The sequence below is a fragment of the Polyodon spathula genome, chromosome 5 (assembly GCF_017654505.1).
Source record: "Polyodon spathula isolate WHYD16114869_AA chromosome 5, ASM1765450v1, whole genome shotgun sequence".
NCBI lineage: Eukaryota > Metazoa > Chordata > Actinopteri > Acipenseriformes > Polyodontidae > Polyodon > Polyodon spathula.
Window position 1 is genome coordinate 47,571,225 of NC_054538.1, and position 26,025 is coordinate 47,597,249.

Sequence of the window (26,025 nt, forward strand, 5' to 3'; positions counted from 1 at the left end):
CTGTCCACGTTCTCAGTGATGTGCTTGACCGAGGCTCCCGGAAGGCAGCACACTGTTGTAGTAAGGGGGTCCAAACTGAGAATTGAGCTTGCTGTGTTTCTCAATATGGAGTCTCCAACAATCATGACCTCCCTTCTTTTTGCTGTCTGGTCACCACTGTCAATGGGATCCTGGATGTTGTTCCTTTCATTCTCTTGTTGTTGGTTCTGCTCATCAAAATTCTGAAGTGACTCAAATTTGTTGGTTGTTTTGATTTCTGGTGGTTGTGTTTGACGAAGTTTCTTTTTTTCCCTGCTTCTGCCTACCTGAACCCAGCTGTTCTGACCTTCTATCTCCCTGGTGGCTTTCAGTCTGTTAGGGGTGATGCAGACTTCCATGAATTGTGGGTGTGCCAGCTCCTCAAGATCCTGTTGCTGTCTCACTTCTTCCAGCTCCATTTCTAGCATACTTACTAGTTTATGCAAATCCTGCATCCTAAACATCCAAGGGTTAGGGTTATCGTATGTTGAAACTAAAATTAGTTGCTCGGTCATTTTTTCAGATGACCATAAATAATTACCATGACACACTCTCAAACAGTTGGTTCCACGCACATAGCTAGAAACATTAACTCAGCTTCATTTAAACTCAGTCCACATTCTTGCAACAGAGTTAACCTGCTAAGTTATATCCTGTTAATTCAAACCAGATAAACTAAATCTGGCTTTTTTAAACCACTTTTATGCAACAGGCCCCTGGTTTTATACCCAAGGTACAATTTTCAAAATAAGCCAGCAACCGGTGTGATCCATCGTCTAAAGGAATATTTGTGCCGGCTACTTTTATTTAAAAAAGTTAAGATTACTTTTGAGTATTATCGTAAGTACATCACAATTACACATATGTACAAATAAATAAATAAATGTATTCCTTTTGTTATGAGATATTGGGGGAATTGTCATTACAGAGGCATAAGAAGAAGAAAGGCATGCTGGGATATCAGCAAATGAATCGGAGAGGGAGATCCGAGGAGGAGGAAGTTTGGAGAGACAGCAGGCCAAATTTTAAAAATAAATAAGGATTTAGACTCCAATACTTGGTACCAATAGGCACTATAACATTTGTGCAAGTTTCGCTATAAAAGAAAAGGAAGAAAAAAAAAATACACAAAAAGGACCACTGCCTGGGCATCGGATGTGCTATTTGACTGGCTAAAACAAAAATCATTAAATACTGATTTCAGTGATTCTTCTGCCTGATCTAAATAATTTGCTGCAGGTGTTTTATGCCACTGTCCATAGCTCTGAGGGAGAACAGTATTCAGTCTCAAGCTATGTGACCCCACGAGCCGGGACAGTCCAACAATTGGCTAAGTTATCGACTATCTCAAAATGCAAACAACATCTTTGTCGCCACTGTGAAGCGGTACTGCAAATCTGGCATGGATACCTGCTGTCACTACCCCCGGATCACAAAGGACAATTAAAAAAAATAAAAACCTCCCCAACACCATCACCTGACACTGCCGCAGGTCTTGTGAGAAAGGTTTGGTTTGATGTGCAAATAAATATGGCCAGACGTGGCAGAGAAGGTCTGCGCGATTTAAAAGCAGACACGTTTGTGCTTTGATATGATGAAAACAGCCAGGACTATTTCACATTCAAATTTAATGAAAAACCAAGAATCACAAGAATTATAATAAGTCAAACAGAAAAACTCTATTCCCAGAAATCCTCTCTGCCCCGTACTAAGTTTGAAAAAATACATTAGTAAAATCCCTGAAGCCGGTGCCCCAAGTTTTTATTTACATCCTAGATCAAGAACAAACTTACCTAAATTCTGAATCAGTGTGGTATTCAAGGGAGCATATGGGAATAAATTCTGTCCACCATGATACCAAAACTAAGCAAACTAGCCGGACTGAGTCGGCGATACACAAATTAGCGGTGCACTTTAGTGAAGCAGGGCTTGAAACATGGCAAATAATGTCTGTCACTTGTCACAGGTGTGAGGGAAGCCTTAAAAATTACTGGGCACCATCTTCCAGTGATCGCAAACAGTGGAGCCACACTCTATCCTACACTTCTTTAGACAACGACAACAATGATCACACACCATGTTGCTCAAAATCGATTGTTGCAGCAGTATAGCCCACTCCCTGAAGTGCCTTATTGCACTTATAAAATGGATCAACCAACATTACAAAAAAAAAAAAAAAAAAAAAAAGTAAAAACATGTTTATTAAAAAAAAAAGAAAAATGTTGTTTTATTAATTAATGCATTTTTGTTTTTTGTTTTTTTTATGTTTTAAGGGACTATTTTTTAAGTTCAGGCATAGACGGAAGGATATTTAATAAAATTACTTTTTTTGTTAAAACATGTTTGTTTTTTTGTTGTTTTTTTATTTGTAATGTTGGCTGATCCATTTTATAAGTGCAATAAGGCACTTCAGGGTGTGGGATATACTCCAATATCCACACGCCCCTGAAGCTTCTCGGCTTTGCCTTGTGCCTTATAACGCACCCGGTGCATGTGGATATTAGAGTATATCCGACACCCTGTTGTGCCTTATTTCTTACCTACATTAGAGGCCAATCTTACCAGAGACAAGTAGCTGTGAGATAACACACACATAAACAAAGGAGATAGATGCTTCTGCATCCAGCGCTCAAAGAATGTCACGGACATTTGTAGAACTTTTGAGATCCTATAGTAATAAAATAATGACTTAGACCGCATTACTGAGGAGTTTGGTGGTAAAACAAGTGATCAGGAGGATTTATCAATATGCACGTCTATAAAGAGGTATGTGAAAAATATAGCGAACAAGGGGTGGGGCTTGGCTGGAGATGCAGTACTGAGTGTACTTTTTCGATTCAGTGCCTTTTAAAACTGTTTCTCAAAAAATATGTATTTTAAACAGTGTGTGTAAAATAAACAGTGCATGTGAAAATAAATTGGACCCGATGCGCCTGACAAGCGCTGAATAAATGGACGCTAAGGGTTAAAAAAACCATTCAAAATACATGTTTACTTAATGAAATGTGTCTGCTAAAACAATATCTAATTTACAGTAACTAGTTATAGCAGCGACAATGTCACTGCACCAACTTGGAGAACAACAAGAAGATCTTCTAAAAATAAGTTACAATATTTAGCGTTCTTGTATGGCCCTTCAATTTTAAGATATCAGTAAATGGAAAGGATTACTAACTGCAGTACACTTTAACAATAGGCATTAGCTTACTCTCAGTTTTAAAACTTAGCTATGTTTCACTAACATAACACAGTGGAATGATCACAGTATTTCTTAGTAGTTTTAGGACAGCACTGCTACATGCAGGGCGCAAAATAACCGACGCCACCAGCCACTTGCCGCAATGCGTCTCAAATTTAAAAAAGCTGAAGGCAAAAGTTGCCTGTATGTCTGCCTGTCATTGCCTCCGGTGTCCGTCAGCAACAGCACATCTGATCTACAACCTCAAAAACGTTTAACCCTTTGCAGTCCTATGTCGGACGAGGTCCAACATCATCAAAAAGACAAAGCACAGGTCGTCGTCTCTAGTTGTTTTTTTTCCCCCAGAAAAAGCAGAGAAAACCTTTCCTAGCCAAGTGAGACCGATAGGAGCCGAATGAAACCAAAAAAAGGGCGTACCTCATAGCCCCATCCACTACAGAGATAACACAGACACAACAAAAGAGGTAGCTGCATCCAGCGCTCAAAGAAAATCACAGACATTTGCAGAGCTTTTTGGAGATGTTATAGTAATAAAATAACTTGGATCGCATTATTGAGGAGTTTGGTGATAAAAGAAGTGACCAGGAGTGGATTTATCAGTATGCACGTCTATAAAGAGGTATGTTATACAGAGAACAAGGGATGGGGCTTGGCTGTAGATGCAGTACTGTGTTCTTTTGTGATTCAATGCGTTTTAAACCTCTTTTACTCTGAAAAAAAATATTTTAAACAGCGCATGTAAAATAAACAGCGCATGTGAAAACTGGACCCGATACACCTGACAAGCGCTGAATAAATGGACTGCAAAGGGTTAAAAAGAAAGGCGGAAGAAAAGCTGTCTAAATAGAAAGACAAGCGTGCTAGGATTTACCTAATGTTCAGGTAAGAAATGGGGGCACAACAATTTGTTCCCAACAATAATAATAATAATAATAAAAGTGATGAGACACTGTCAACAGAGTCGCCATTCAACGCTGGCTGTAAAACCTTGCCATTGAACCAGGCTTGCAGAGGGCACATGCACAGGAGGCCCAAAGGGAAGAAGAGCTGCTGCCATCAAGCCCAGAAGATTCTGGAACGTCACTACCGTGAGCACTCTGTTGAGCACTCTGTTGAGCTGAAAGGCTCCAAACAGGCGGCTAGTCTCTGCACTCTGCCATCCAACAGAGTGGACAGCATGGACCTGGAGCCCAAGCACAAACCTAGATAGGCTGTCTGAGAAGACGCGAGCTGGCTCGTTGCATGATTAATCGCAATGCCAGTTCTGCGTGGGCCTCTGCCTGTGCTGCAGACTGGGTACAAATGAGGCTGTGGTCCAGATAATTGAGAACTGATTACTGGAGTCTCATTGGGACTGGCATAGCTTCCATGCACTTCGAGAACGCACAGGGAGCTAGAGAGAGGCCAAATGGCAAGTCATGGAACTAATATGCTATTCCCTAAAGCAAACCGCAGGTACTTCCTGTGTGCTGGTTTTATGGGGATGTGGAATTGGCATCTCTGAGGTCCACCGTGGTGAACTAGTCATCTGGCCTGATTGACTGCAACAGTTATTGTATCATCAACCATTTGATCATCCTTCAATTCAGATACAAGTTAACCTGACTGAGGTAGAGGATCTATCTGAGGGAGCCATCCCGCTTGGGCACTAGGAAGTACCTGGAGTAGTACCCTGCCTGGAAGGGGTCTATGGCAAATAGTTAATTTTTGCAGCAGAGCTGCTACCTTCTGAGACACCACCGCGGTGTCCTGTGGGTCCGTGACTGATGTTACATTCATACCCAGAAAGGACTGTGCTTTGTTCACGCGAGGTGCACGTGCCTAACAAAGCCAAAGCTGCCTATGTGCAGCTATCAGAGCAGCCAAATTCCTGCCTACAGGCTGCCCGATCAGCTTGATAGACGGAGCAGGTTCTTATTAACCAGGCGCAGCTCATCCATTTCTTCTGGTGAGGGCCTGTGGCTATCAGAAAGAACCTCAGCAAATAGGACTGGTAGGCTACCAGAACACCATTATATTTGCCCAGCCATGCAGCAAACGCATTGTTTGAATAGGCACGCTTGAGGATCACCTTCGAAACCCAGCACTGCTTGTTAGGACTGATAGCGTCCTTGGACAGGAGCGCTAAATTAGGCGTCTGTAGCAATTGAAGCCTCCCCCAGCAAATAATTGGTACTGCTTTCTTAATACATGAACCTGACATTTAAATGATGGAATCTAGTAAAAGCAAAAAAACAAACAAAAAAAAACAGTAGCTAAGGTATTAGCGGATTAGAAAAAATCATGCTGTGTAACACTTTGTGGTCAATGTACTTGCTGGGACGTTTACAAGTTTAGAAGCATAGCAGACAAACTTTCCATGGCAAAAAAACAAATGCTTTTTTCTTTCAGTTTTAGTATTGCAAACCTAGTTTGCTATTACCATATTCACTTTTTTTTTTTTTTACGTTTAATATTTTATATTTTTTTATTTTTTACTAGATTTGAACAGAAGCAATTCGTTATTTATTATTGGACATGCACAATCCATCGATTTGTGAAACGATTAAAATTTGTTCATAATGTTAGAAATGAAATGTTAGAAATGAAATCCATATGAGATTATCTGTACAAATTTTATTTTTATTTTTTTAAAAGCAGCAGTATTAGTTAGCAATGATTTCGTATCTGTTATGCAACAAACTAAAACACCTGAACATCAGGAGTTGGATTCAGCTTATACAGAAAGTGGGGAAAAAAAAACAAAAAGACAGAAGCCATTTTTATATTTGAATAATTCCCAAGTATTGCTTATTATAGTTGTATTCTTATAGTATGTTACATAAGGGTACTAGCAAATATATACCAAACTGCACTAAAAAGAACATTTCCTTAAAGTACGTTATAAAATGGGTCTTTTAAATACTCTATCCTGATTGGTCAAAACAGGTCACATGGAGGGTCAACATTACAGCAAATTCCCATGGGTTGAAACTTTTTCAAAAAGGGGCAAATCACTTGTAGATATCCATACGCCATTAGAATTTTGAAAAAAAAAAAAAAGGGTAAACATTTAAATGTATATTAATAAACATTACTAACCACATTTAATATATCATTTTGAAAAAAAAAACCAGTAGCCATATTTAAATTTGCAATAAAGACGACTAACGAGGTATATCTATCAATTTAGATTTTTTTTTAATGTGCAACTATATATGGCCTGACATGGCAAAGAATGTGATTGTCCAGCTGCACTTCCTCAGACAACAATGACTCAAACACCACGTTGCTCGAAATCGCTTGCTGCAGCGCCACCTACTGTTCAGAATAAACAGAATAAAAAAAGGGCTTTGCCTCGTGACTTAACGCCCCCGGGGAGTGTGGATATTAGAGTAGACATTTGTTCAGGTGAGGTGGGGGTCACAGGGTACCTTTTGTGTATGTTGAAGAACACTGTTAACCATTCAAGCTACAACGCTATATCCACTCCTGTTAATTACTAATTGATTGATTGAGTTCACTGTTAAGTAAAACCAAAATCCTACAAGTTATATTCTACTTTTTTGTGTGTGTTTATATGTGATGGGGAGGAGGCAAGTAGATTTTTCTAGCAAGTTTTTTTCAAAACTTGCACATCCCTGGTACGGTACTGGGTCAGAACCAGGGCAGTTCTTATCGGTTCGGTGACTGTAGCACCGGTTCGGTACAGTAACAGGTCGGAACTGGGTAGGTTGAGAACCGGTTCGGTGACTTTAGCATCTGTTCAACTCGGCATGTCCAACATTGTTACGTTAGTAAGTTTGTTACTAGAGTGGGCGGAACAGGGTGTAATCACATTACGTGAATGTAGCAGTTTTGAAATTGATGTAAAATTATCCCAGTAATCATCAATAAATATATATTTGAATACAGCTTTGTCCACTAAACGTCTGTCTTACAATATTGAAGTATGTTTGAGTAGTTTTAATGTTTACAGAGTTCTAAAGTCATTACATATCACAAAAGACAATGAAACCCGTCGTAATTATCATAACAGTTCCTCAAAATATAATATAAATCTCACAAAATATCATTCTTTCGATTGTACAATTCACCTAGATTACATCTGGCACAAAAAAAATCATTTTTCTAAGTGGATTTGTGATTTAAACAGTTTAAGACAAGTGGCCATTGAAAGCCCCGAGTCTGTACTTTTGAAACCAAGCAGGTGGCTTTTACTGTGCCTGAGTAATATGTGCGTAACCTTCAGTGCGCTGGCACCCCAAAATGAATGGTGCTTAGTGTTAAGAGTTAAAGTGAAAACCACCGTTAGCAAAACACCACTTAGATAGACTTAAAATCATCTTTTTTTTCACAACTGTTTACGTACTACAGTGTACTAAGTTTGTATAATCCTTAAAGATAGCGGCTGAGGATCACGTATAAGAGAATGAAGTCTCACGGCACTTAAAATATCCAGCACTACTTTTTATTTATTTTAACCAGAACTACTCAGAATGCGGCTCATAGTGCTTTCGTCACTGACATCCACTTCCTTAGAGATTATTGTAGCGTTTCAGGCATTCTAAATTTGGTGAAAAATACAGCAGCTTGGTGTCTTAAATATCTCCGCAGAATTTTCCCACACTGAAAGTTGCAGATATGGGGGAGCAACTTGGAAAATGCGCAATTCCCACAACCCTGCACTGAAATTCTGCCCCTGTGCTATATACATAAACAAAGAGTCCATAACAACAGGTACGCAAAACAAACAGTAAGTGCGGGCCAGACATGCGTGACGAGGTAGGGTGGGGTGTGTTTCAGCTCCAGCTCCAAGGGCTCTCGCTGCCGTCTGTGTACAAGAAATAAACAAAACAGCTTCCAACTCGTTCTGTACCAAGCACCAAACAAGAAGAAGTATTCAGCAAACTGTTCCATAAGTACTACCAGGCTCCTCCCTGTGATCAGCGTGTCACAGCCTCCAGTCCAATCGCTACATACACAGTAAAGAAACCCAGGTTCTCCAAAGATTTGCCCAACAGAAACATGACTGACTTCCAGTCAAACTTCTGCCCCTAAGGTGACCTTTGAACCGGTGCATCTCCTGTTAGTGATACTTTTAGCCTTGCCTAGCACCCTCTCATGCCTGGAGGGAGATTTACAGCTTAGATTCATTCTCTTCGTATCACAGTAACACAAAATGTTCTTGTGCCGTCTCAGCTTTTCAGTTGTAATGCTGCCCCCAGAACACGTTGCCATGGACCAGGGAAAATTAGGGCTGTATTTTTTTCATGGTTGAAAACGGCCTATTTCACGGTCTATAAAATTGGTATTACAAGATATTCACAATTAAACATAACATTAAAAGCAGAAACAAATAACCATTGCCACATTAAAAATCTATCATTTTCTCTAGTTATTATACAGCAAATGTTCCTAAATATTTAGTATTTCATTTTTATGTCCACTTTTTAAACAATCTATTTTCACCATCAGTGAATTAAACAAAATCAAAGCATAAATAAAAAGTAAAAACAACAAAAGACACATGAAAGGTCCTCTTCTTGCACTGGGCAGAGCGATCTTTAGCAGAAGTATCTCCAATCTTTGATGCAGCTGGTATTTAAAGAAATCACGCAACTCTAGGCAGGGTGTTCAATTATTTACCAGAAGCAAACTAAACTAGCTGCCAGGTTCCTAAATGCAGTGTAGCAGGTAGTGCCTCAATAATGCAAACATTTGCAGATACAAAAATGTGTATTTAACTATTCTTTCAGAAATGGGAATTTTCACAGGGAACTACATATTACACTGCAATTTCACAGAAATCACAAGATTTTTGGTCAAACTTGGAGTGATCTTCAAAGCAAGGATTGAACTATCCACAAAAAACTTGCCCCCATCAACAGTATGTCCAAAGCAATTACCAAAACAAAACTTATGGAGCATAAAACAAGAGCCTGGAGAAATTCATGTAATGTTTCAAAGATAATTGCTCATCTGTAATTTATATCTACAGCCAACAGATATCTTAACGTCACAAGTCAAAGTATCCATAATAAACCCAGTGAAATGATTAAAATCCATGTTATATATACAGGAGGGCTCGCAAAATCGCTAGCCCGACGTTCCGGGACAACCAAAAAAATCTGTCAGACAACGTGTTTTTTTTGGCTGCTTGCCCGATGGGCAATCCGATTTTCTTATTTAATAACAAGATAACGTTCTGTGCTTTAATCAAACAGCAGCTTCTCAATCGAGATTCCGCGATCAAGTTTTTTTTTTTTTTTTTTTTTTTTTTTAAATAAGGAACCAAGATTTCAGTTAATTGCTATTCGAGAAAAGAAGTTGGTATCCCTCCCCTCCCAAATGACACAAAGAAGTACTTATCCTTATCGGTTTACAACCTCAGCACTAGACCATGTTTGAGTGTTAATGAGCCTGTCGACTGGCAAAAAAAAAAAAATACAAAGTAATGTACACATTTTACAGAATTCACTAGTCTTCAATGCATAGAACAGAAATTGTTTGCGCGTGGTAGAAACCTTTCGTGATAGGTACATGGGAATTACATATGTATGAACGTGTAATAAACGAAATTTTTGGCGTGTCATGTAGTTAGTTTTCTACCTCTGGTAAATTATTAGCTTATGTTAAATCGCGTATATGTAACGCAATTCTGTGTAACGTTAAGTTTGATAGGTTAATGCAGCCTCTTTTATACACCACCATCTATCTAGCTATGTGTTCGTTATGTTAACGTTACTTATCCACATTATACATAGCTTCAATGTAGAAATGTATGTATGTTAGTCTAGCAGGTGTCTTATTTAACTTTATTTGTGTATGCTTCTCTGTTGTAGTTTCACACCCACCTTTTTTATTGCCACACGGCAAATAAATGTGCCAAAACCCAAAACGTCTTGTGTGGTGAAGGAGGAGGGAGTTTAGCTGCCTGTCAACCTTGAGCAAGGACGACGCTCACGGGGTGACAGAACAGTGACAAATACTGTAATAAAGAAAATCAAAGAATAAAACAGTACTAATATTATTAATAATTTAGCTAATGCCTTTATCCAAGGTGACTTCCTTAACTTACTCCAGCAGCTTATATTGTTTGTTTTGGATTGTCCTTTTACTATAGCGAACAAAAAAGGCTTTGGACCCAAACAGGGTTGTTATAGCGAGGGTGTACTGTATTTAGTATTTGACTTGTATGCTTAATATACAACACTTGCACATTTTAATATATAATGTGTGCACATTTGTTATTTAATTTTTGTTATTTTTCACCACCCATAGATGTTCAACAAACAGAGAGTATAAAGAAGTTTGGATCAGAATCCAATATCATCGCTTACAAAAAACTTACTGCAAGTATACTTGTGCCAGAATTGTCTGGTTTTAGTATACTATTGGTATCATTATTCTAACCTATTCTGGCACATGTATACAACACATACTATATATATCAGCACGTACCACAGACCCGAGTTTGAAGAGCACCCTTTCGTGCACTGGACGTGGGAATACAATTGTTGTTTTTTGCTTTTGAGTGTGAACGCTCGCCGTGTACCCCCCAATACCATTGCTGGTAGAGGGGCGGCTTTAAAATTTTTTTTTTAAATAATGCAACGTAGTTCTCAAATATTGGACATTTCTTATTGTATCTTACTTCCCTCTTGTCTCCTACTAGATATGCACCTCCAGATTCTGCCAAATACTTTTAGAAAACCAGGCGCAACTTCTGCCCTGGATCAAAAAGCTACAATGCTCTGCAACTGCCCGACTATGTGGATAACTATCAAAAAACTAGTATAAACTAACTAAAACACAAGACTGGGAAAAACAAGTGGAAATCTGGAAAAAGTATGGAACTTTTATGTTGAAAAAGTATATGAACCCTGCGATACTGCACCTATATTGAGTACAGAGTACTTTGTACAAATCACAGTACATAGGTCAATTATTGGCAACTTGACTTTTTTGGACAACCTAATGTCAACAATGGACTGCCCGAAAGGCAAGTACCATTACCAAAATTTCGTGAGCCCTGTACAGGGTTCGAAATTAGCACTCGCCCACCTGCCAAATGCGGGTTAATTTGGTCTGTGGCAGGTCAATTTCATACTTACATGGATCATTTTTTGTGTTTTGCTTGGTTTGGCTTGTTTAACACTAGAACCGCTGAGATTTCGGACTACATACAACTGCCGTACTTGCAAAATGTGTGGTTCCATTTTAAAATGGCTTCGATATGAAAATGAAAAAACAAACTTGCTTTTATTTTTTTCAAAAAGAGCACATATACATAAACATGAAAAACTGTAATAAAATACTTTATGCAATAAACTTCTGTGTAAACAAGTGTAGAAAGCTCTATGCACATATAAAATTATAAAACATTAATAACTAGTTATAAAAATAACATTAAACAAAAATATAACATAACTTATGCAACGTGAAAGCGCTTGCGTGAAACAGCAAAGACTCTGTCTGTCTGTTCAGAGTTCTACTACAGCTTTCTAAGTACAATTCACACAGAAAACACGCTTTTCAACTGTGCCACAAACAGCCTTTTCACAACGGACGCAGACATCAAAAGTTTTTATTGCATTTAGCAACCTGACATTATCTTTTATTCCGTGTGCCAGTGGGTGCAGCGCTGGTTGAAGGTTGAGGGGCATTTGTCAGCTGGCTTTCATGTCTCATCAAAATGATTCTGCCGTAGCTCCAGGGCTAGCTGCAAAATGAAGTCCCTTAGAGTGACTGTGTTGCCGGTGCATTCCTTGCATAAAACAAGTAAAATGCAAGAGTCTCTGGCTTTCGTTTAGTATCAGTCCCAATGGTCACTGATTTGTTCAGAGAGCTTAGAATAAGAATTCAGGGTAGCACAGTCATTCTGTCATTCTGCCTGAGAAGTGTAATGGAGTGCAGGGGGGCTCGCACGGCTTGAGTGTTGGTGATTCAGAAGACAGGAAGATGAGAAAAAAGTAGCATAGCTATTTCACGCTGTATTGTGATTCAATGTACAGTGCTGTGAAAAAGTATTTGCCCCCCCCATCTGATTTTCTGCATTTTCAGAGTCAGAGCCATATTGTCCAAATGGAGAAAGTTTGGGACAGTAGTGAATCTTCCCAGGAGTGGCCGTCCTGCCAATCTCTCCAAGAGCAAGTCGTAAAATCGTCCAGGAAGTCACAAAGAACCCTAGAACAACATCCAGGGATCTGCAGGCCTCTCTCACCTCGGCTAAGGTCAGTGTTCATGACTCCACCATCAGAAAGACACTGGGCAAAAATGGGATTCATGGTAGAGTAGCAAGGCAAAAACCACTGCTCACTAAGAAGAACATGAATGCTTGTCTCAAGTTTGCCAAAAAAGCATCTGGATGATCCTCAAGAACAATGTTCTGGAACAATTTTCTATGGACAGATAAGTCAAAAGTGGAACTTTTTGGTCAACATGGGCCTTGTTATGTCTGGCGAAAACCAAACACTGCATTCCAAAATTAAGAACCTCATACCAAAGGTCAAGCATGATGGTGGTAGTTTCATGATTTGGGGATGCTTTGCTGCATCAGGACCTGGACAACTTGCCATCGTTGAAGGAACCATGAATTCTGCTCTGTATCAGAGAATTCTACAGGAGAATGTCAGGCCATCCGTCCGTGAGCTGAAGCTGATGCGCAGCTGGGTCATGCAGCAAGACAATGATCCAAAACAAACAAGCCTACAGAAATTTAAAGTTTTGGAATGGCCTACGCAAAGTTCAGACATAAGACCTAAACCCCATTGAGATGTTGTGGCAGGACCTGAAACTAGCAGTTTATGCTCGAAAACCCACAAATGTCACGGAGTTGAAGCAGTTCTGCATTAAAGAGTGGGCCAAAATCCCTCCACGGCGCTGTAGGAGACTGATCAAAAACTACAGGAAGCATTTGGTTACAGTTATTGCTGCTAAAAGTGGCGTAACCAGTTATTGAGTCTAAGGGGGCGATTACTTTTTCACACGGGGTATTGGGTGTTGCATAACCAATAAATAAGTAGCAAATAGAACAAAATGTTGTTCACGCAGGGTCCCTTTTATTTAAAATTAGATTTTGGTTGAAGATCTGAAAAGTGTCAGAAATATGCAAAAATGCAGAAAATCAGACAGGGGGCAAATACTTTTTCACGGTACTGTATAATAATGATCTGGTTCTCTCTTGCCTTTTTCACTGAATATAACTGATTTCACTGAATTAATAGAGAATAAAAACATACCAAAGATAACTACCTAGCCTAAGTTTAATTAATCATTTTTGTAATCTACCAGCGGCTTCTGTTGTATATACATTGCTGATAGTGCAGATTGTGGGTCAAACCAAGTCGTATGAAGAATGCCTTTTAATTTGTTTGTTGTTTAAACCATTTAAATGCAAAACCATAACAAAACATACAGGTTTTTTTTTTTTTAATGTATTATTTGCCCTGCGCTTGCCTTTAATTATTTTTTCTGTGCATACTACTACTTTGTATATAATGCAGAATATGTGACGTACGTACAATACTCTTTCAAATAAACGTGTTATGATTTTGAATTCGTAATGCCAGTATTATTGTCATTGCTTGCGCCCCGGCACCTCTTTCTTTACAAATTAAGGAATGCCAAATGAAAATATATCCCTGAATAAGATTTCCGTTTGAAACTTACAAAGTTTACCGGTAGCCCTAACCCCCCCACAACAGAAATGTCAAAATACAGAACCATTTACTTTACCTTTACAAGAAAGGAGAGCTGCATCTTTGCCATAATAACCCACTATTTTCTTTAATGACGTTTCAACCTGTGTCACCTGATCTGAGAGCTATGAGGAAAAAAACAGTGATAAGTGACCTGAATCTCCCTGCAAAATAAAACCCACTTTGATTTAAGTGCACTGTGTGTGTAACACATATCAAATAGGCTACGAAATAGTAAAACAAATATTTTAATGAAACACAGAAGGTCTCAAATGGTTCAACTTGTATTGGCACATTACAATAATGTAAAATGTAATTTATTAAAGCATATTGGTAAACAACGTCTTGCACATCTGACAGTTGTAAAGTTACAAAAAATATATATTTCTGTACACCGATTATTATTATTTTTATATAACAAGTTGAGAGCACAAAAGTCCACAACAGTTTGCCGTTACTATGATTTACAGGTTTACTGTATAACTTTATTCCATGAAAAGTGTGATAAGAACATAAGAACGTTTACAAACGAGAGGAGGCCATTTGGCCCATCTTGCTCGTTTGGTTGTTAGTAGCTTATTGATCCCAGAATCTCAAACAGCTTCTTGAAGGATCCCAGGGTGTCAGCTTCAACAGCATTACTGGGGAGTTGATTCCAGACTCTCACAATTATCTATGTAAAAAAGTGCCTCTTATTTTGTGTTCTGAATGCCCCTTTGTCTTCCCAGCGACAGCGAGTTGAAGCGACAGCGAGTGGGAGAAGTACAGGCGTGGAAAAGTACAGAGCAGTTTAGAAGCAGTAAGGAGAAATTGCATCTTTAATTGTTTTAATCAGAAAACACAGGACATTGGGGAAACACAGCAGTAGCTCAAAGTCAAACAGCCACGTGTGTTTTTGTGATAACAAACAAGCTGAAACTCGGAGCAGCTGATTCAAATTCAGCGCCGTTCTGAGACACGGGCAAGGGAGGAGCCAACAGCACAGCAGAACAACACAGTTAAACGAGGCAGTCTTCTCAGCGACACTGGGAGAAGTACAGGCGTGGAAAAGGACAGAGCAGTTTAGAAGCAGTTTGAAAGCAGGTTGACAGCTGCAGAAGAAACTAAACTTCAAAAAAAAATAAAAAATGCTCAACATGGTCTTCAAGCCAGTAATCTGTGACACCTGCTTGATGTGGGAAATCCGAGAAAACCCAGCGGAGCTAAACCAAGTGTGCGTAAAGTGCCGAGCAATCCAGGACTTGCATAAACTAGTAAGTATGCTAGAAATGAAGCTGGAAGAAGTGCGACAGCAACAGGATCTTGAGGAACTGGCACACCCACAATTCATGGAAGTCTGCATCACCCTAACATACTGAAAGTCACCAGGGAGATAGAAGGTCAGAACAGCTGGGTTCAGGTAGGCAGAAGCAGGGAAAAAAAGAAACTTCCTCAAACACAACCACCAGAAATCAAAACAACCAACAGATTTGAGTCACTTCAGAATTTTGATGAGCAGAACCAACAACAAGAGAACGAAAGGAACAACATCCAGGACCCTATTGACAGTGGTGACCAGACAGCAAAAAAAAGGGAGGTCATGATTGTTGGGGACTCCATATTGAGAAACACAGCAAGTTCAATTTGCAGTTTGGACCCCCTTACTACAACAGTGTGCTGCCTTCCGGGAGCCTCGGTGAAGCACATCACTGAGAATGTGGACAGGCTCCTAGAACAAACAGGAGACGACCCGGTAGTAGTCATCCACATCGGTAAAAACAACATTGGAAGAGACAGCCCAAAATCCCTGCAAAACAAATTCAGAGAGCTAGGAAGGAAATTAAAAGAGAAAACCAAAACTGTGGTATTTTCTGGTATACTACCAGCACCTTGCAAAGGACCATATGAGGGAGAAATCAACAGAACAACAGAAGGGAGACCGCATCAAAACAAGAACAACAACTCAGGTAAGACAACCATTAAATGTATTTATCTAAATGCTAGAAGTATCAGAAACAAAATTCTAGAACTTGAAGCTAATGCACTAACAGGTAACTATGATGTGATAGGTGTTACTGATACTTGGTTGCCTGAGAGTGATGGGGATGAATATAATATTTGTGGGTATACACTGTATAGGAAAGACAGGCAGGACAGAAGAGGAGGAGGGGTAGCGCTATACATAAGAAAACAGTCTTGAAGCCCAGGTGTTAAACCTGGACAAAGAAAATAAAGCCGAATCAATATGGGTCAGAATAACGGACAAAAATTCAAAGGGCATAATAATAGGAGCATGCTAAAGATCGCCAGATTAAGACGGTGAGCACAATAATCTGTTATACAATGACATTAGAAACGCATGTAGCAAAGGAGAAGCCATACTAATGGGGGATTTCAACTTCCCCCATATAAAATGGGAAAACCCGGTGGGTAGCACGAAGGATGAAATTGAAATGGTGGAAATGACAAATGACTGCTTCCTAACACAATTTGTCAAGGCACCGACTAGAGGGGAGGCATGCCTTGATATGTCTTTTCAAATAACGAAGACAGAATAACTAAAACAGAGGTCAGAACCACCGGCAAACTCAGACCACAACATGGTCTCATTTGAAGTGTTTTTTAAAACCCCAAAAGTAATGACTAAAGCTAAGGTTTACAATTTTAGAAAAGCAAACTATGAAGGTATGAAACAGAGACTAACAGAAGTAGATTGGAGTAAAATAGAGAAAACACCCACAGAAGAAGGATGGTTGTTCTTCAAAAATGTAGTACTAGAGGTGCAAAACAATTACATCCCTAAAGTAGACAAGTCTAAATGTAAAACTAAATAAACAAAATGGTGTAATAGATCAATTAAAAAAATAAGGCACTTTACAGAGCATTAAAAAGGACCAAAAAGAAAGTACGCAGAAAGAGTACACGGAACTGCAAACGCAAGTCAAAAAGTAAGTTAGAAGGCCAAGAGAGAAATAGAAATGAACATTGCTAAGGGGGCTAAAACCAATTCCACAATGTTTTTCCAATATTACAACAGCAAGAGAACATTCAAAGAGGAGATTAAATGTTTAAGAGATACAAATGGCAAAATCGTAGAGGAAGAAATAGCAAACATATTAAATTAATACTTTTCACAAGTTTAAAGGGACTAGGAGCTCTTAAAATAAACAAATCCCCTGGGCCGGATGAGATCCTCCCAGTAGTACTCAAAGAAATGAAAGAAGTAATTTACAAACCGCTAACCAAGATCATGCAGCAGTCTCTTGACACAGGGGTGATACCGACAGACTGGAAAATTGCAAACGTAATACCGATCCACAAAAAGGGAAACAAAACTGAACCAGGTAACTACAGACCAGTAAGCCTGACTTCTATTATATGCAAACTTATGGAAACTATAATAAGATCCAAAATGGAAAATTACCTATATGGTAACAGGGTCCTGGGAGGCAGTCAACATGGTTTTAGGAAAGGGAGATCGTGTCTAACTAACTTGCTTGATTTTTTTGAGGATGCAACATCAATAATGGATAATTGCAAAGCATATGACATGGTTTATTTAGATTTCCAGAAAGCTTTTGACAAAGTCACGCACAAAAGATTAATTCTCAAACTGAACGCAGTTGGGATTCAAGGAAACACATGTACATGGATTAGGGAGTGGTTAACATGTAGAAAACAGAAAGTACTGATTAGAGGAAAAACCTCAGAATGGAGTGTGGTAACCAGCGGTGTACCACAGGGATCAGTATTAGGTCCTCTGCTATTCCTAATCTACATTAATGATTTAGATTCTGGTATAGTAAGCAAACTTGTTAAATTTGCAGACGACACAAAAGTAGGAGGAGTGGCAAACACTGTTGTAGCAGCAAAGGTCATTCAAAATGATCTAGACAAGATTCAGAACTGGGCAGACACATGGAAAATGACATTTAATAGAGAAAAGTGTAAGGTACTGCACGCAGGAAATAAAAATGTACATTATAAATATCATATGGAAGATACTGAAATTGGAGAAGGAATCTATGAAAAAGACCTAGGAGTTTTTGTTGGCTCAGAAAGAATCGATGTTGTAAATCTCCCTCCCAACGAGAAAGGACGCCTTGTAAGGACAGTGGTACGCTGCCTCCTAGATGGGCAGCCTTGACGGTAGGTGACCATATTAGGGGGAGCGTGTAGTTTGCACGTACCCAGAATGAATCCATTGCAATCAGCTGCGGGGCGTAGGATATTATCGTATATCGCGATATTAGAAAATGTGGATGTTTTTTTATAAATATATCGTCAATATCGTCACTAGTCCTAAAATAAACATAGCTAATAAGACGTTATAAAACATCCTTCATTCATACCATTCTGTGTTAAAACATTGTAGCACCCCAGAGAACTTTGTGGAGGTTTAGAACAAGACCGCTGTTACTTTGTTCCTGGATGTTGTTTTCCCGGCTGCTGCTTGCCTGTGTGTGTGACATTGGGGGAGGGCGTGTCTTAGACTGGATACGTTATCCACATTCTGTGTGTTCGTTCGGGTATAACAAGCAGCAGAGGGAGTAAGAGAAAGCTTGAATGTTGGTGGTTGCAGCCAGCGTGAGTCCACTATTTATTCATTTATTTTTATTAACAATGCAATTTTACAAAAGAGACAGTATTGACAATGACATACAATACATATTATTATACACATGGTGCTCAGATACAGCATCTTTTAATGAATAGTATAAAATCGAGAAGAAAAAAAAATGCCAAAAACACACTTTGTTAATCTTTGTGTTTTCAAGTTGGTCTGTTGGTTTCTCGGAACAAACAAGGCATCAGGTCTGAAAAGAAGCGTGGGTTTTTTTGTGTGCGTGATAAAAATAGAAATGTTTTTGCAAAGGATTTTACAAACAAAGCATGAGCTGGACATTATGTTCAAAGACGAAGGTAATTTTTTTTTTTTTTTTTTTTTTTTTTTTTTAATTTTGACAAATCAAATGAGCGTGTTCTATGGTAAAACACAAATGTGAAAAGATGAGAGACATTGTTGTCGAACAAGCCCGCCGCTAAGCACATGCAAACATGCAAGCTGTGTCCACTAAAAGCTCCGGGAATTTAAAAAAAAAAAAAAAAAACGCAGGAAGTGGTAGTGTTCGTGGGAAATTCATTCTCAGTGAGAGATTAGATGTACATACAATACACCCTGTTGGGGTCCAAGCCTTTTGTTCATTATATCGAGGGGTTTGTTATAGCGAAAAGATAATCAAAATGAACGATACACTTAAGTTAATGTGATTGTGAATAAAATTACATGTAAGTATACAGTCTTGTTATTACTCTATACACCTATCAAACATTTTCAACGGCATCAACGGTCGAAAACTGTATTTGCTCCTCCACTCACTGCGTCATCTGTTCTTTTTATTTACTTTCAAAGCCGAATTCTAAAATTTACGTCATTAGCTATAAACAAAACTACCACATTGAGAGCACAGTGCATAGAAAAGGCGCACAAGCCAATCCATAAACTGTAACGATAATAATTACACATTTAAATAAACTAAAGAAATAATATATTCTTTTTTATATAATCAAAATATAACATTTTAATTCAGCTCCTACACAGATCCTTAAGTTTGTTTTGTTTTTGTTTTTTATTTAATCAGTTTTGCTTTGCCGCGTGGTTGCTGCACAAGCCAAAAAACAAAGTGCTTTCTGACAACCTGTATTCATGACAGAGCTATGCCTACGTTACTCCTTTTTTTCAAACGATCAATATAGTTTCCAGATTTGTTGCAACATAAAATTATGTTTGTTTCGGAGGCATAGTTACACACACATTCTTAAGACAAAAGAGTTGACTTCACTGTGAGGTGGCATGATCCCATGCGTATAGACTAGGATGTTGACAGCGTGTGTATATTGTAACAAAAATCCTTACACTGCAAGAATGAGCCTTCAGTCGATTTAGGGCCAAACCCGATATTTATTACACTAATAAATGATCAAAGATAATCTGCCAGTTGTTAACTAACAATTAACGGGTCGCTGTAGAACTATTCTGTCTCTGTTTATTCGCTTCTCTCTGCTTCACAACAAACACTCCCTGCTTTTAGACCCAGATAATCCCGCCTCATATCACTTCACAGCCAATCACCAGCAGCTCCTGTGGTCCATGACTGTCCCCCATAGGCTGTTCGACTGATGCGACACACAGCCGCTCTTACTCCAAGAGTTCCTGCACTTCACAGACCTAACATAGCATACGCTACAATATAATCTTTTTTTATTATTATTATTATTATTATTATTATTATTTGGGTCCATGGGTCAGGTTTGTTATAGCCGAAGGTTTGTTTTAATGAAGGGCGTTATAGCGAGGGTGCACTGTATTTCAAAATGTTCAACAACTGACAGATAGGAGGACTGAGGAGACAGGAAGCTGCAGCCAGTGGCAAAGGAAGATGGGGCCCCACTGCAAGACTTTATTGTAGGCCCCCCTCCCCAAATGTTAATTTAACTCTTATATAAACATTAAACACACCAAATCAAGTGTTCAATATTGAACTATATTTAATTGTCAGAATGTTAGCATCTATGAAACAGTACATAAGAATGTTTTCTACTCGCCTACTTTATTTTGCGTACATCGTTACATCCAGCACTACACTATTTTATCCTAATAGGATTCCCCAATTCTGCAATCACGGAAATTACAGAATTCGCAATTCTGCACAAACATTTGCGGAAATTGTCTCACATAGGAAATGTTTTTGTTTTTTATTATTATTATTTTTAAATCAGAAATGCAGGCGTGTTGATTTCCTGTAGTTTATTTTGGTGCAGCAGCGCCCAACAGCTTCCATCTAAACTACAGGATGAATCGTGCACACAGAATAAAACTGCAGCTGTCTGTACTGAATATTACCCCAAAACCTTCCATGAAGACATGCCTTGTACCAGCCTTCGGGGGGGGGGGGGAAAGTTAAGATAATAAAGACAATAGCGATACCTGTCAAAATGAGGGAGGATACAATATGAATTACTGGCACCGCACATCGGCAGCTACAGTGATAACATCTGCAAATATAAATGCAAAGGATATTATCATTGTTAAATAAATAAATAAATTTGAACCCCTCCGGGCCGCTCCGAGTGCGTGGGCCCATGTGCTATTGCTCCACCACTGGCTGCATATAGCTGATCACAACCCTCACTGCACCTCACAGACAAGAACCATTATTGTTTATTTGTTATAAATAGATATGGATGTTTTGGGAGAAACATTATTTGGGCATCACTTTGTGCATTGCACCACTCACCTCCTGGTCACATCATCCCAGCACTAATTTAAATAGTTTTAAATTGTAAAAAATGCTAGGTTTGTAGCAATAGAACAATTAAGTCAAACTAAAATGTTATCAAATTTGAAAGATTCCATAATTTAGGAGCTTTACAAGAAAAGGCCCTTCCTTCCATGTTATTTTTATTCACCCTAGGAATAACCAGCAGCCCTGCATCCTGTGATCTAAATTTCTCATTTCTAGTTTTAGTTCTGAGTGGAGACTGCTAAAGTCTAACTCAAGTAATCCCAGAGTTTTAGTTCCAACAACCCATTAGCATAACCTCTGTTTTATCATAATATAAAGTTTAAATTCTGAAACATCCAACACTTGATGCTTGCATGGCAAGCTGCTAATAACACCCCAACAGAATTACTTCCTGGCTTTAAAAATAAACATAGCTGGTATCATCAGCGTAACAATGGGAGTTCACTCCATGTGTAAAGGTAACATATACAACAGAAATAACAAAAAGACCTAAAATGAACCCCTTGAAACACCACAAACAGCGTTGATTTTGCCTCCCCAACAGAGACGAACTGAAACCTATCAGAACAACAAGGCCTGAACAAAGATCGGATACCTCCCGACAATCCCACTGAGCTTACAAGACGATTCAATAAAATGGAGTGGTATCAAAAGCAGCACTTGGATCTAGAATTAAAACTAAAAGAAAGACAGAATTAGAACTTAACAGATTTACTACTGCAACAAGGACTGTCAATTGTGTAACTGAGTGACAACAACTCTCTCTAGAACAGGGGTTCCCAAATGTGGCCCGCAAGGCCGTTTGATCTCAAACTATTTTTATGGTCCCCAGAGATTTGAATTAAGCGGAGTTCACTGTACATACATTCAGCTCTTAGTGAAGTGGTTAGTTGTACAAGTCAAGATGCATTCTGCCTCACTACTGAAGAATAACCCACAAAAGAGTTTAATTGGTATAGTTTGAAGAGTTCCTATTTCAGTATTATCTTCTTTAATTGTTGTGACCAGGACAATGTTAGATGTGACAGCATGATATTGGTGCTCAAACCTAAGTCTGTTGTGGCACCAAGACACAGGATAAAATACAAATACATTTCAAAGCTGCTGACGTTGCAGTGGTAGTAATATACATTCAAATACAAAAATGTATATTAAATAAAAAAGGTATGATTTGGGACATATTTTGGTTTCATGAGTGGTACATTTTCTTGTGCCCCCCCAATCCCATGCAACCTCCAGAAACTGGCCCTCCATCACCAAAACTTTGGGAACCCCTGGTCTAGAACCTTATTTAAAAATGGCAGATTGGAGATTGGCCTTTAATTAGTAAATACTTTGGGGTCCAAATAAGTTTTCTTGAGCAATGGCTTTACCACAGCTAGCTTAAGTGCTAAGGGAACCAGAGGAAAGTGATCCATTTATAATTTGTATTAATAATATAAAAAACACATATTTAATAGTTTAGTAGGAATAGGTTCACCAGCACGTGTAGTAGGTCATACACAGGACTAGCGCTGTCCGTTCTTGTAAGGTAATCAGGGAAAACGCCTCCACAGCAGCCTTAACCGGTTTAATTGGTACAGTTATGGAGTAATCATCCATAAAAGGTAGAATCTGATTTCTGATGTCTTAAATAATTGCAGCTATAAGAGGAGCAAGTGTTAAGGTTGGGAGTATTAAGGGGAGGATTTACTAACTTAGCCAGGGAAGCAAAAATAAATCTAAGATTGTTTTTATTGGTTTCGATTAAATTAGAATAATTTGATCTAGCCAACAGCAGAGCCTTCCTACATTTTACCGGGTGGCTTCTTTTATATGTAAAGTAATGGACTTGCAGTTTAGAGTCCTTCCATCTACGTTCCAATTTATGACCCTCATATTTCAAATTACGAGTCATATTATTAAATCAAAGCGAGCTTCTTTTTAAAAGACACTCATCTGGTGCTACAGTATCTAAGATATGGTCAAGTACTCAAAATAAGCATAAAAAGTCTATCAGTAGCAGTCTATAAGTGATATAATTAGAGCTGTGGAAGGCTTTCGGTTTTAGAATAAGCCTCTTCCTAAATGATTCAAGCCTGATTTGCAATTGTCATTGTTTAATGTTACTGTTACTGTAACATGCTTGCAGAATCAACAACGTGCCCTTGTGGGCCTGGTATACCAGGGGTGCCCTTGACAATATGTACATGGAGAAAAGAAGTACTGGTAAAACATACAGGTACTAGTCATGATAGTTTGTTATCTGGGGCCTGGGTATCAGTTACTATTGCTAGTCAATTGTATTTTCTTTCTGATATTTGCTTAGGATGGGCGTATAAAAAAAAGTATGTCAGTAACAGCTTTAAGTGTAAAATTTGATCTATCAGTACATTGAAAAAGTTGAAGACCAGACAGACAATTTGTCAAACCACCAGAAAAAAATACAACAGGTGCATTTACTGGTTAAAAACAAACTGGAAGTTGCCCACAAAAAATTTACAAAGTCAACAGTATTACAGAATAGTAAAATATGAATTAGCAGTGTAATATTTAATCAGTTCTCCAGATATATGCAAACATGTCAGTGTGATGTACAGACAGAAAGAATCTAAGATTTTAAATTTTTAGATTCTGCGGGGGGGGGGGGGGGATTCAGGCCAGAGATTTTTCATTGACCTTCATTGGTATTTCTAAAACAATGGCATCTTTAAGAGTAGGCTGACCTAATGAGGTGCTCTGGCTAAGGCTTCCCATAACTAAGCCTCCAAAGTCCAAGTAGTAACCAGGCCCAGCCTTGTTCAGGTTCTGAAATATGATGCTTGCAGATTTTAAAAGGGGGGGGGGGGGGATTGCATAAAAAAAGGAACTACAAACAAATATAATACCAACAGGTGATTCCAGAGTAAAAAGGGTTAAGTATACTATGAAAACAAATCAGGAACACTTCTTACCTGTCTGACGAGCGCCAGCCCTTCTATAGCCTCCTGCTGCTGCTGAGCTATGGTGACTCCCAGGACCAGTGTGTGGATTCCACAGGAAACAGTTGTTATCAGCACGATGGGCATAAGGCGGAGGGGTAATGTGAGGAAGAAGGAGAATATGAAGAAGGCCTGCCAGCCCACAGTGTCGCTGGCCTGGTGGAAGTGGGCAAAGTTGAGCCCCAAGTACGAGAAGATCTGAGCGGCGATGAGGATCCAGAGGGCATAGGGCACCACCTTGCGTGAGATGCGGTCTGGGAGCAATCTAAACTTGCACAGTAGATACAGGAGAATGTGGGCAACCAGACCAAAGGAGGCCACCAGTGTGGAGGCCAGCTTGTTATTGGTGTACACCACAGCACACATCACAATGATGTAGCAGTCAAACAACGCGGCAAACACGACCAAGACCAGTAGGGTCTCATGACGCTGCCGTCGGAAATAGGTCTGGTAGAGGTTTTCTAGGGACTCTGGGGCAAAGGTCAGCCTCATAAATCGAGGCAGACACAAACAGTAACCGGAATTCCGCACAGTCACCTCATGGTTCCGCCCCACTCCATGCTCTGGGTCTGAGGGCAGGCTCACAGAGTAATCAGCAGAGTACTCTGCAGAATACTCCGGCTCGGAGAAGGCACGGTTTCGTGGCATTTTGTAACTGGGAAAACTACAACTCCAATGGTTATTCTGTTTATATATGTATGTCTGACATGTATAAAGGATTATCCTCTAACATTTTCCAAACATTTTTACAACTTGTTCCAAACCCAACTACTCAGTTTACCAATCACCTGTTCAAATTAGTCAAATACAAAAACTATACATGTAAACAGGACTTAACTGTAAACAGGGCCAGCTTTCTCAAACAAACAAAAAAATTAATGTATATATATATATATATATATATATATATATATATATATATATATATATATATATATATTATATATTATATATATATATATATATATACAGGAATTTTTTCCTGAAAAAAGGAAAAGTTTTAGTCCACCTTCAAAATGAAAGTAAATGTACTTATTTAGAATTGTTCAGTTAATATATTGTTCCTATATTTGTGTAAGTATGAATTTGTGAAAGAAATACTACAGACTTCTGGATTCACAATGGTCCACCTTAAATATTTTATATAAATGCTATAATTTTTTTATTTATTTTTTTAAGAAATACACTAATATAAATGCAGGTTTAAATTGCTGGGGGGTTCGATTCTCTGGATTTGTAAAAGAATAGAGGGTTTTAAATTTCTACCTTAATCGATTGGTTGTAAAAATCCTTGGAAATAAACAGTTTTGAATATAATGTGCAATTATTCAAATAAGTCCACTCATATTGTGCTGTCTATTCATAATCCGTCTGTTTATCTCGGAACAACAGCTGCACAAAAACATCATACCACAATGTCAAAAAATGTATATATTCAAAAATCCATAATGCTGCTCACAGCTGTTTTAGTATTCAGCTGGTAATCGTTTGCATCTTAGGTTTTCTCCAAAGACCTTTCTGTGAATTTCAGTTTAGAATGGCAAGTGTTGTTTGTTTTTAGTACAACGCGGGTCTGGACATTTTATTCCTAACGATGTGCTTTCCTGAAGCCGTCGGGGCCGCCTGTGTTTCCATGGCAAAGATTCGTGATACCATTAAAGCAATACGTGCATATTAAGGTGTTAAATGCATATATACACAAATAGTAGTTTTCTCATGCAGTTTGTTTGCTTCATGTCAGATGACAAACAAATACATTTCCTTATTTTTGTATTTGCGTCTAGATGTTCGTAAAGCCCAATTTCCACACCGAGATGGACTCTGCGCCCCTGGCTTAGATTCTCTCTCGAATAATACTCCGCCAACCAATCAAACCTTCA

General features: G+C 38.7%; 1 protein-coding gene across 2 annotated transcripts in view; it reads right to left on the reverse strand.

Moving 5' to 3' along the window:
* Window positions 1-24,997, reverse strand: part of adcy3a (adenylate cyclase 3a) — a 245,893-nt gene extending 220,896 nt beyond the window's left edge. For both annotated transcript variants that reach the window (XM_041250672.1, XM_041250671.1), the window contains exon 1: window positions 24,119-24,997. In XM_041250672.1, coding sequence (XP_041106606.1) covers window positions 24,119-24,793 — 675 coding nt within the window. In that variant the 5' untranslated portion in view covers window positions 24,794-24,997. The remainder of the gene's footprint in view (window positions 1-24,118) is intronic.
* Between the last annotated feature and the right edge of the window lie 1,028 nt (window positions 24,998-26,025).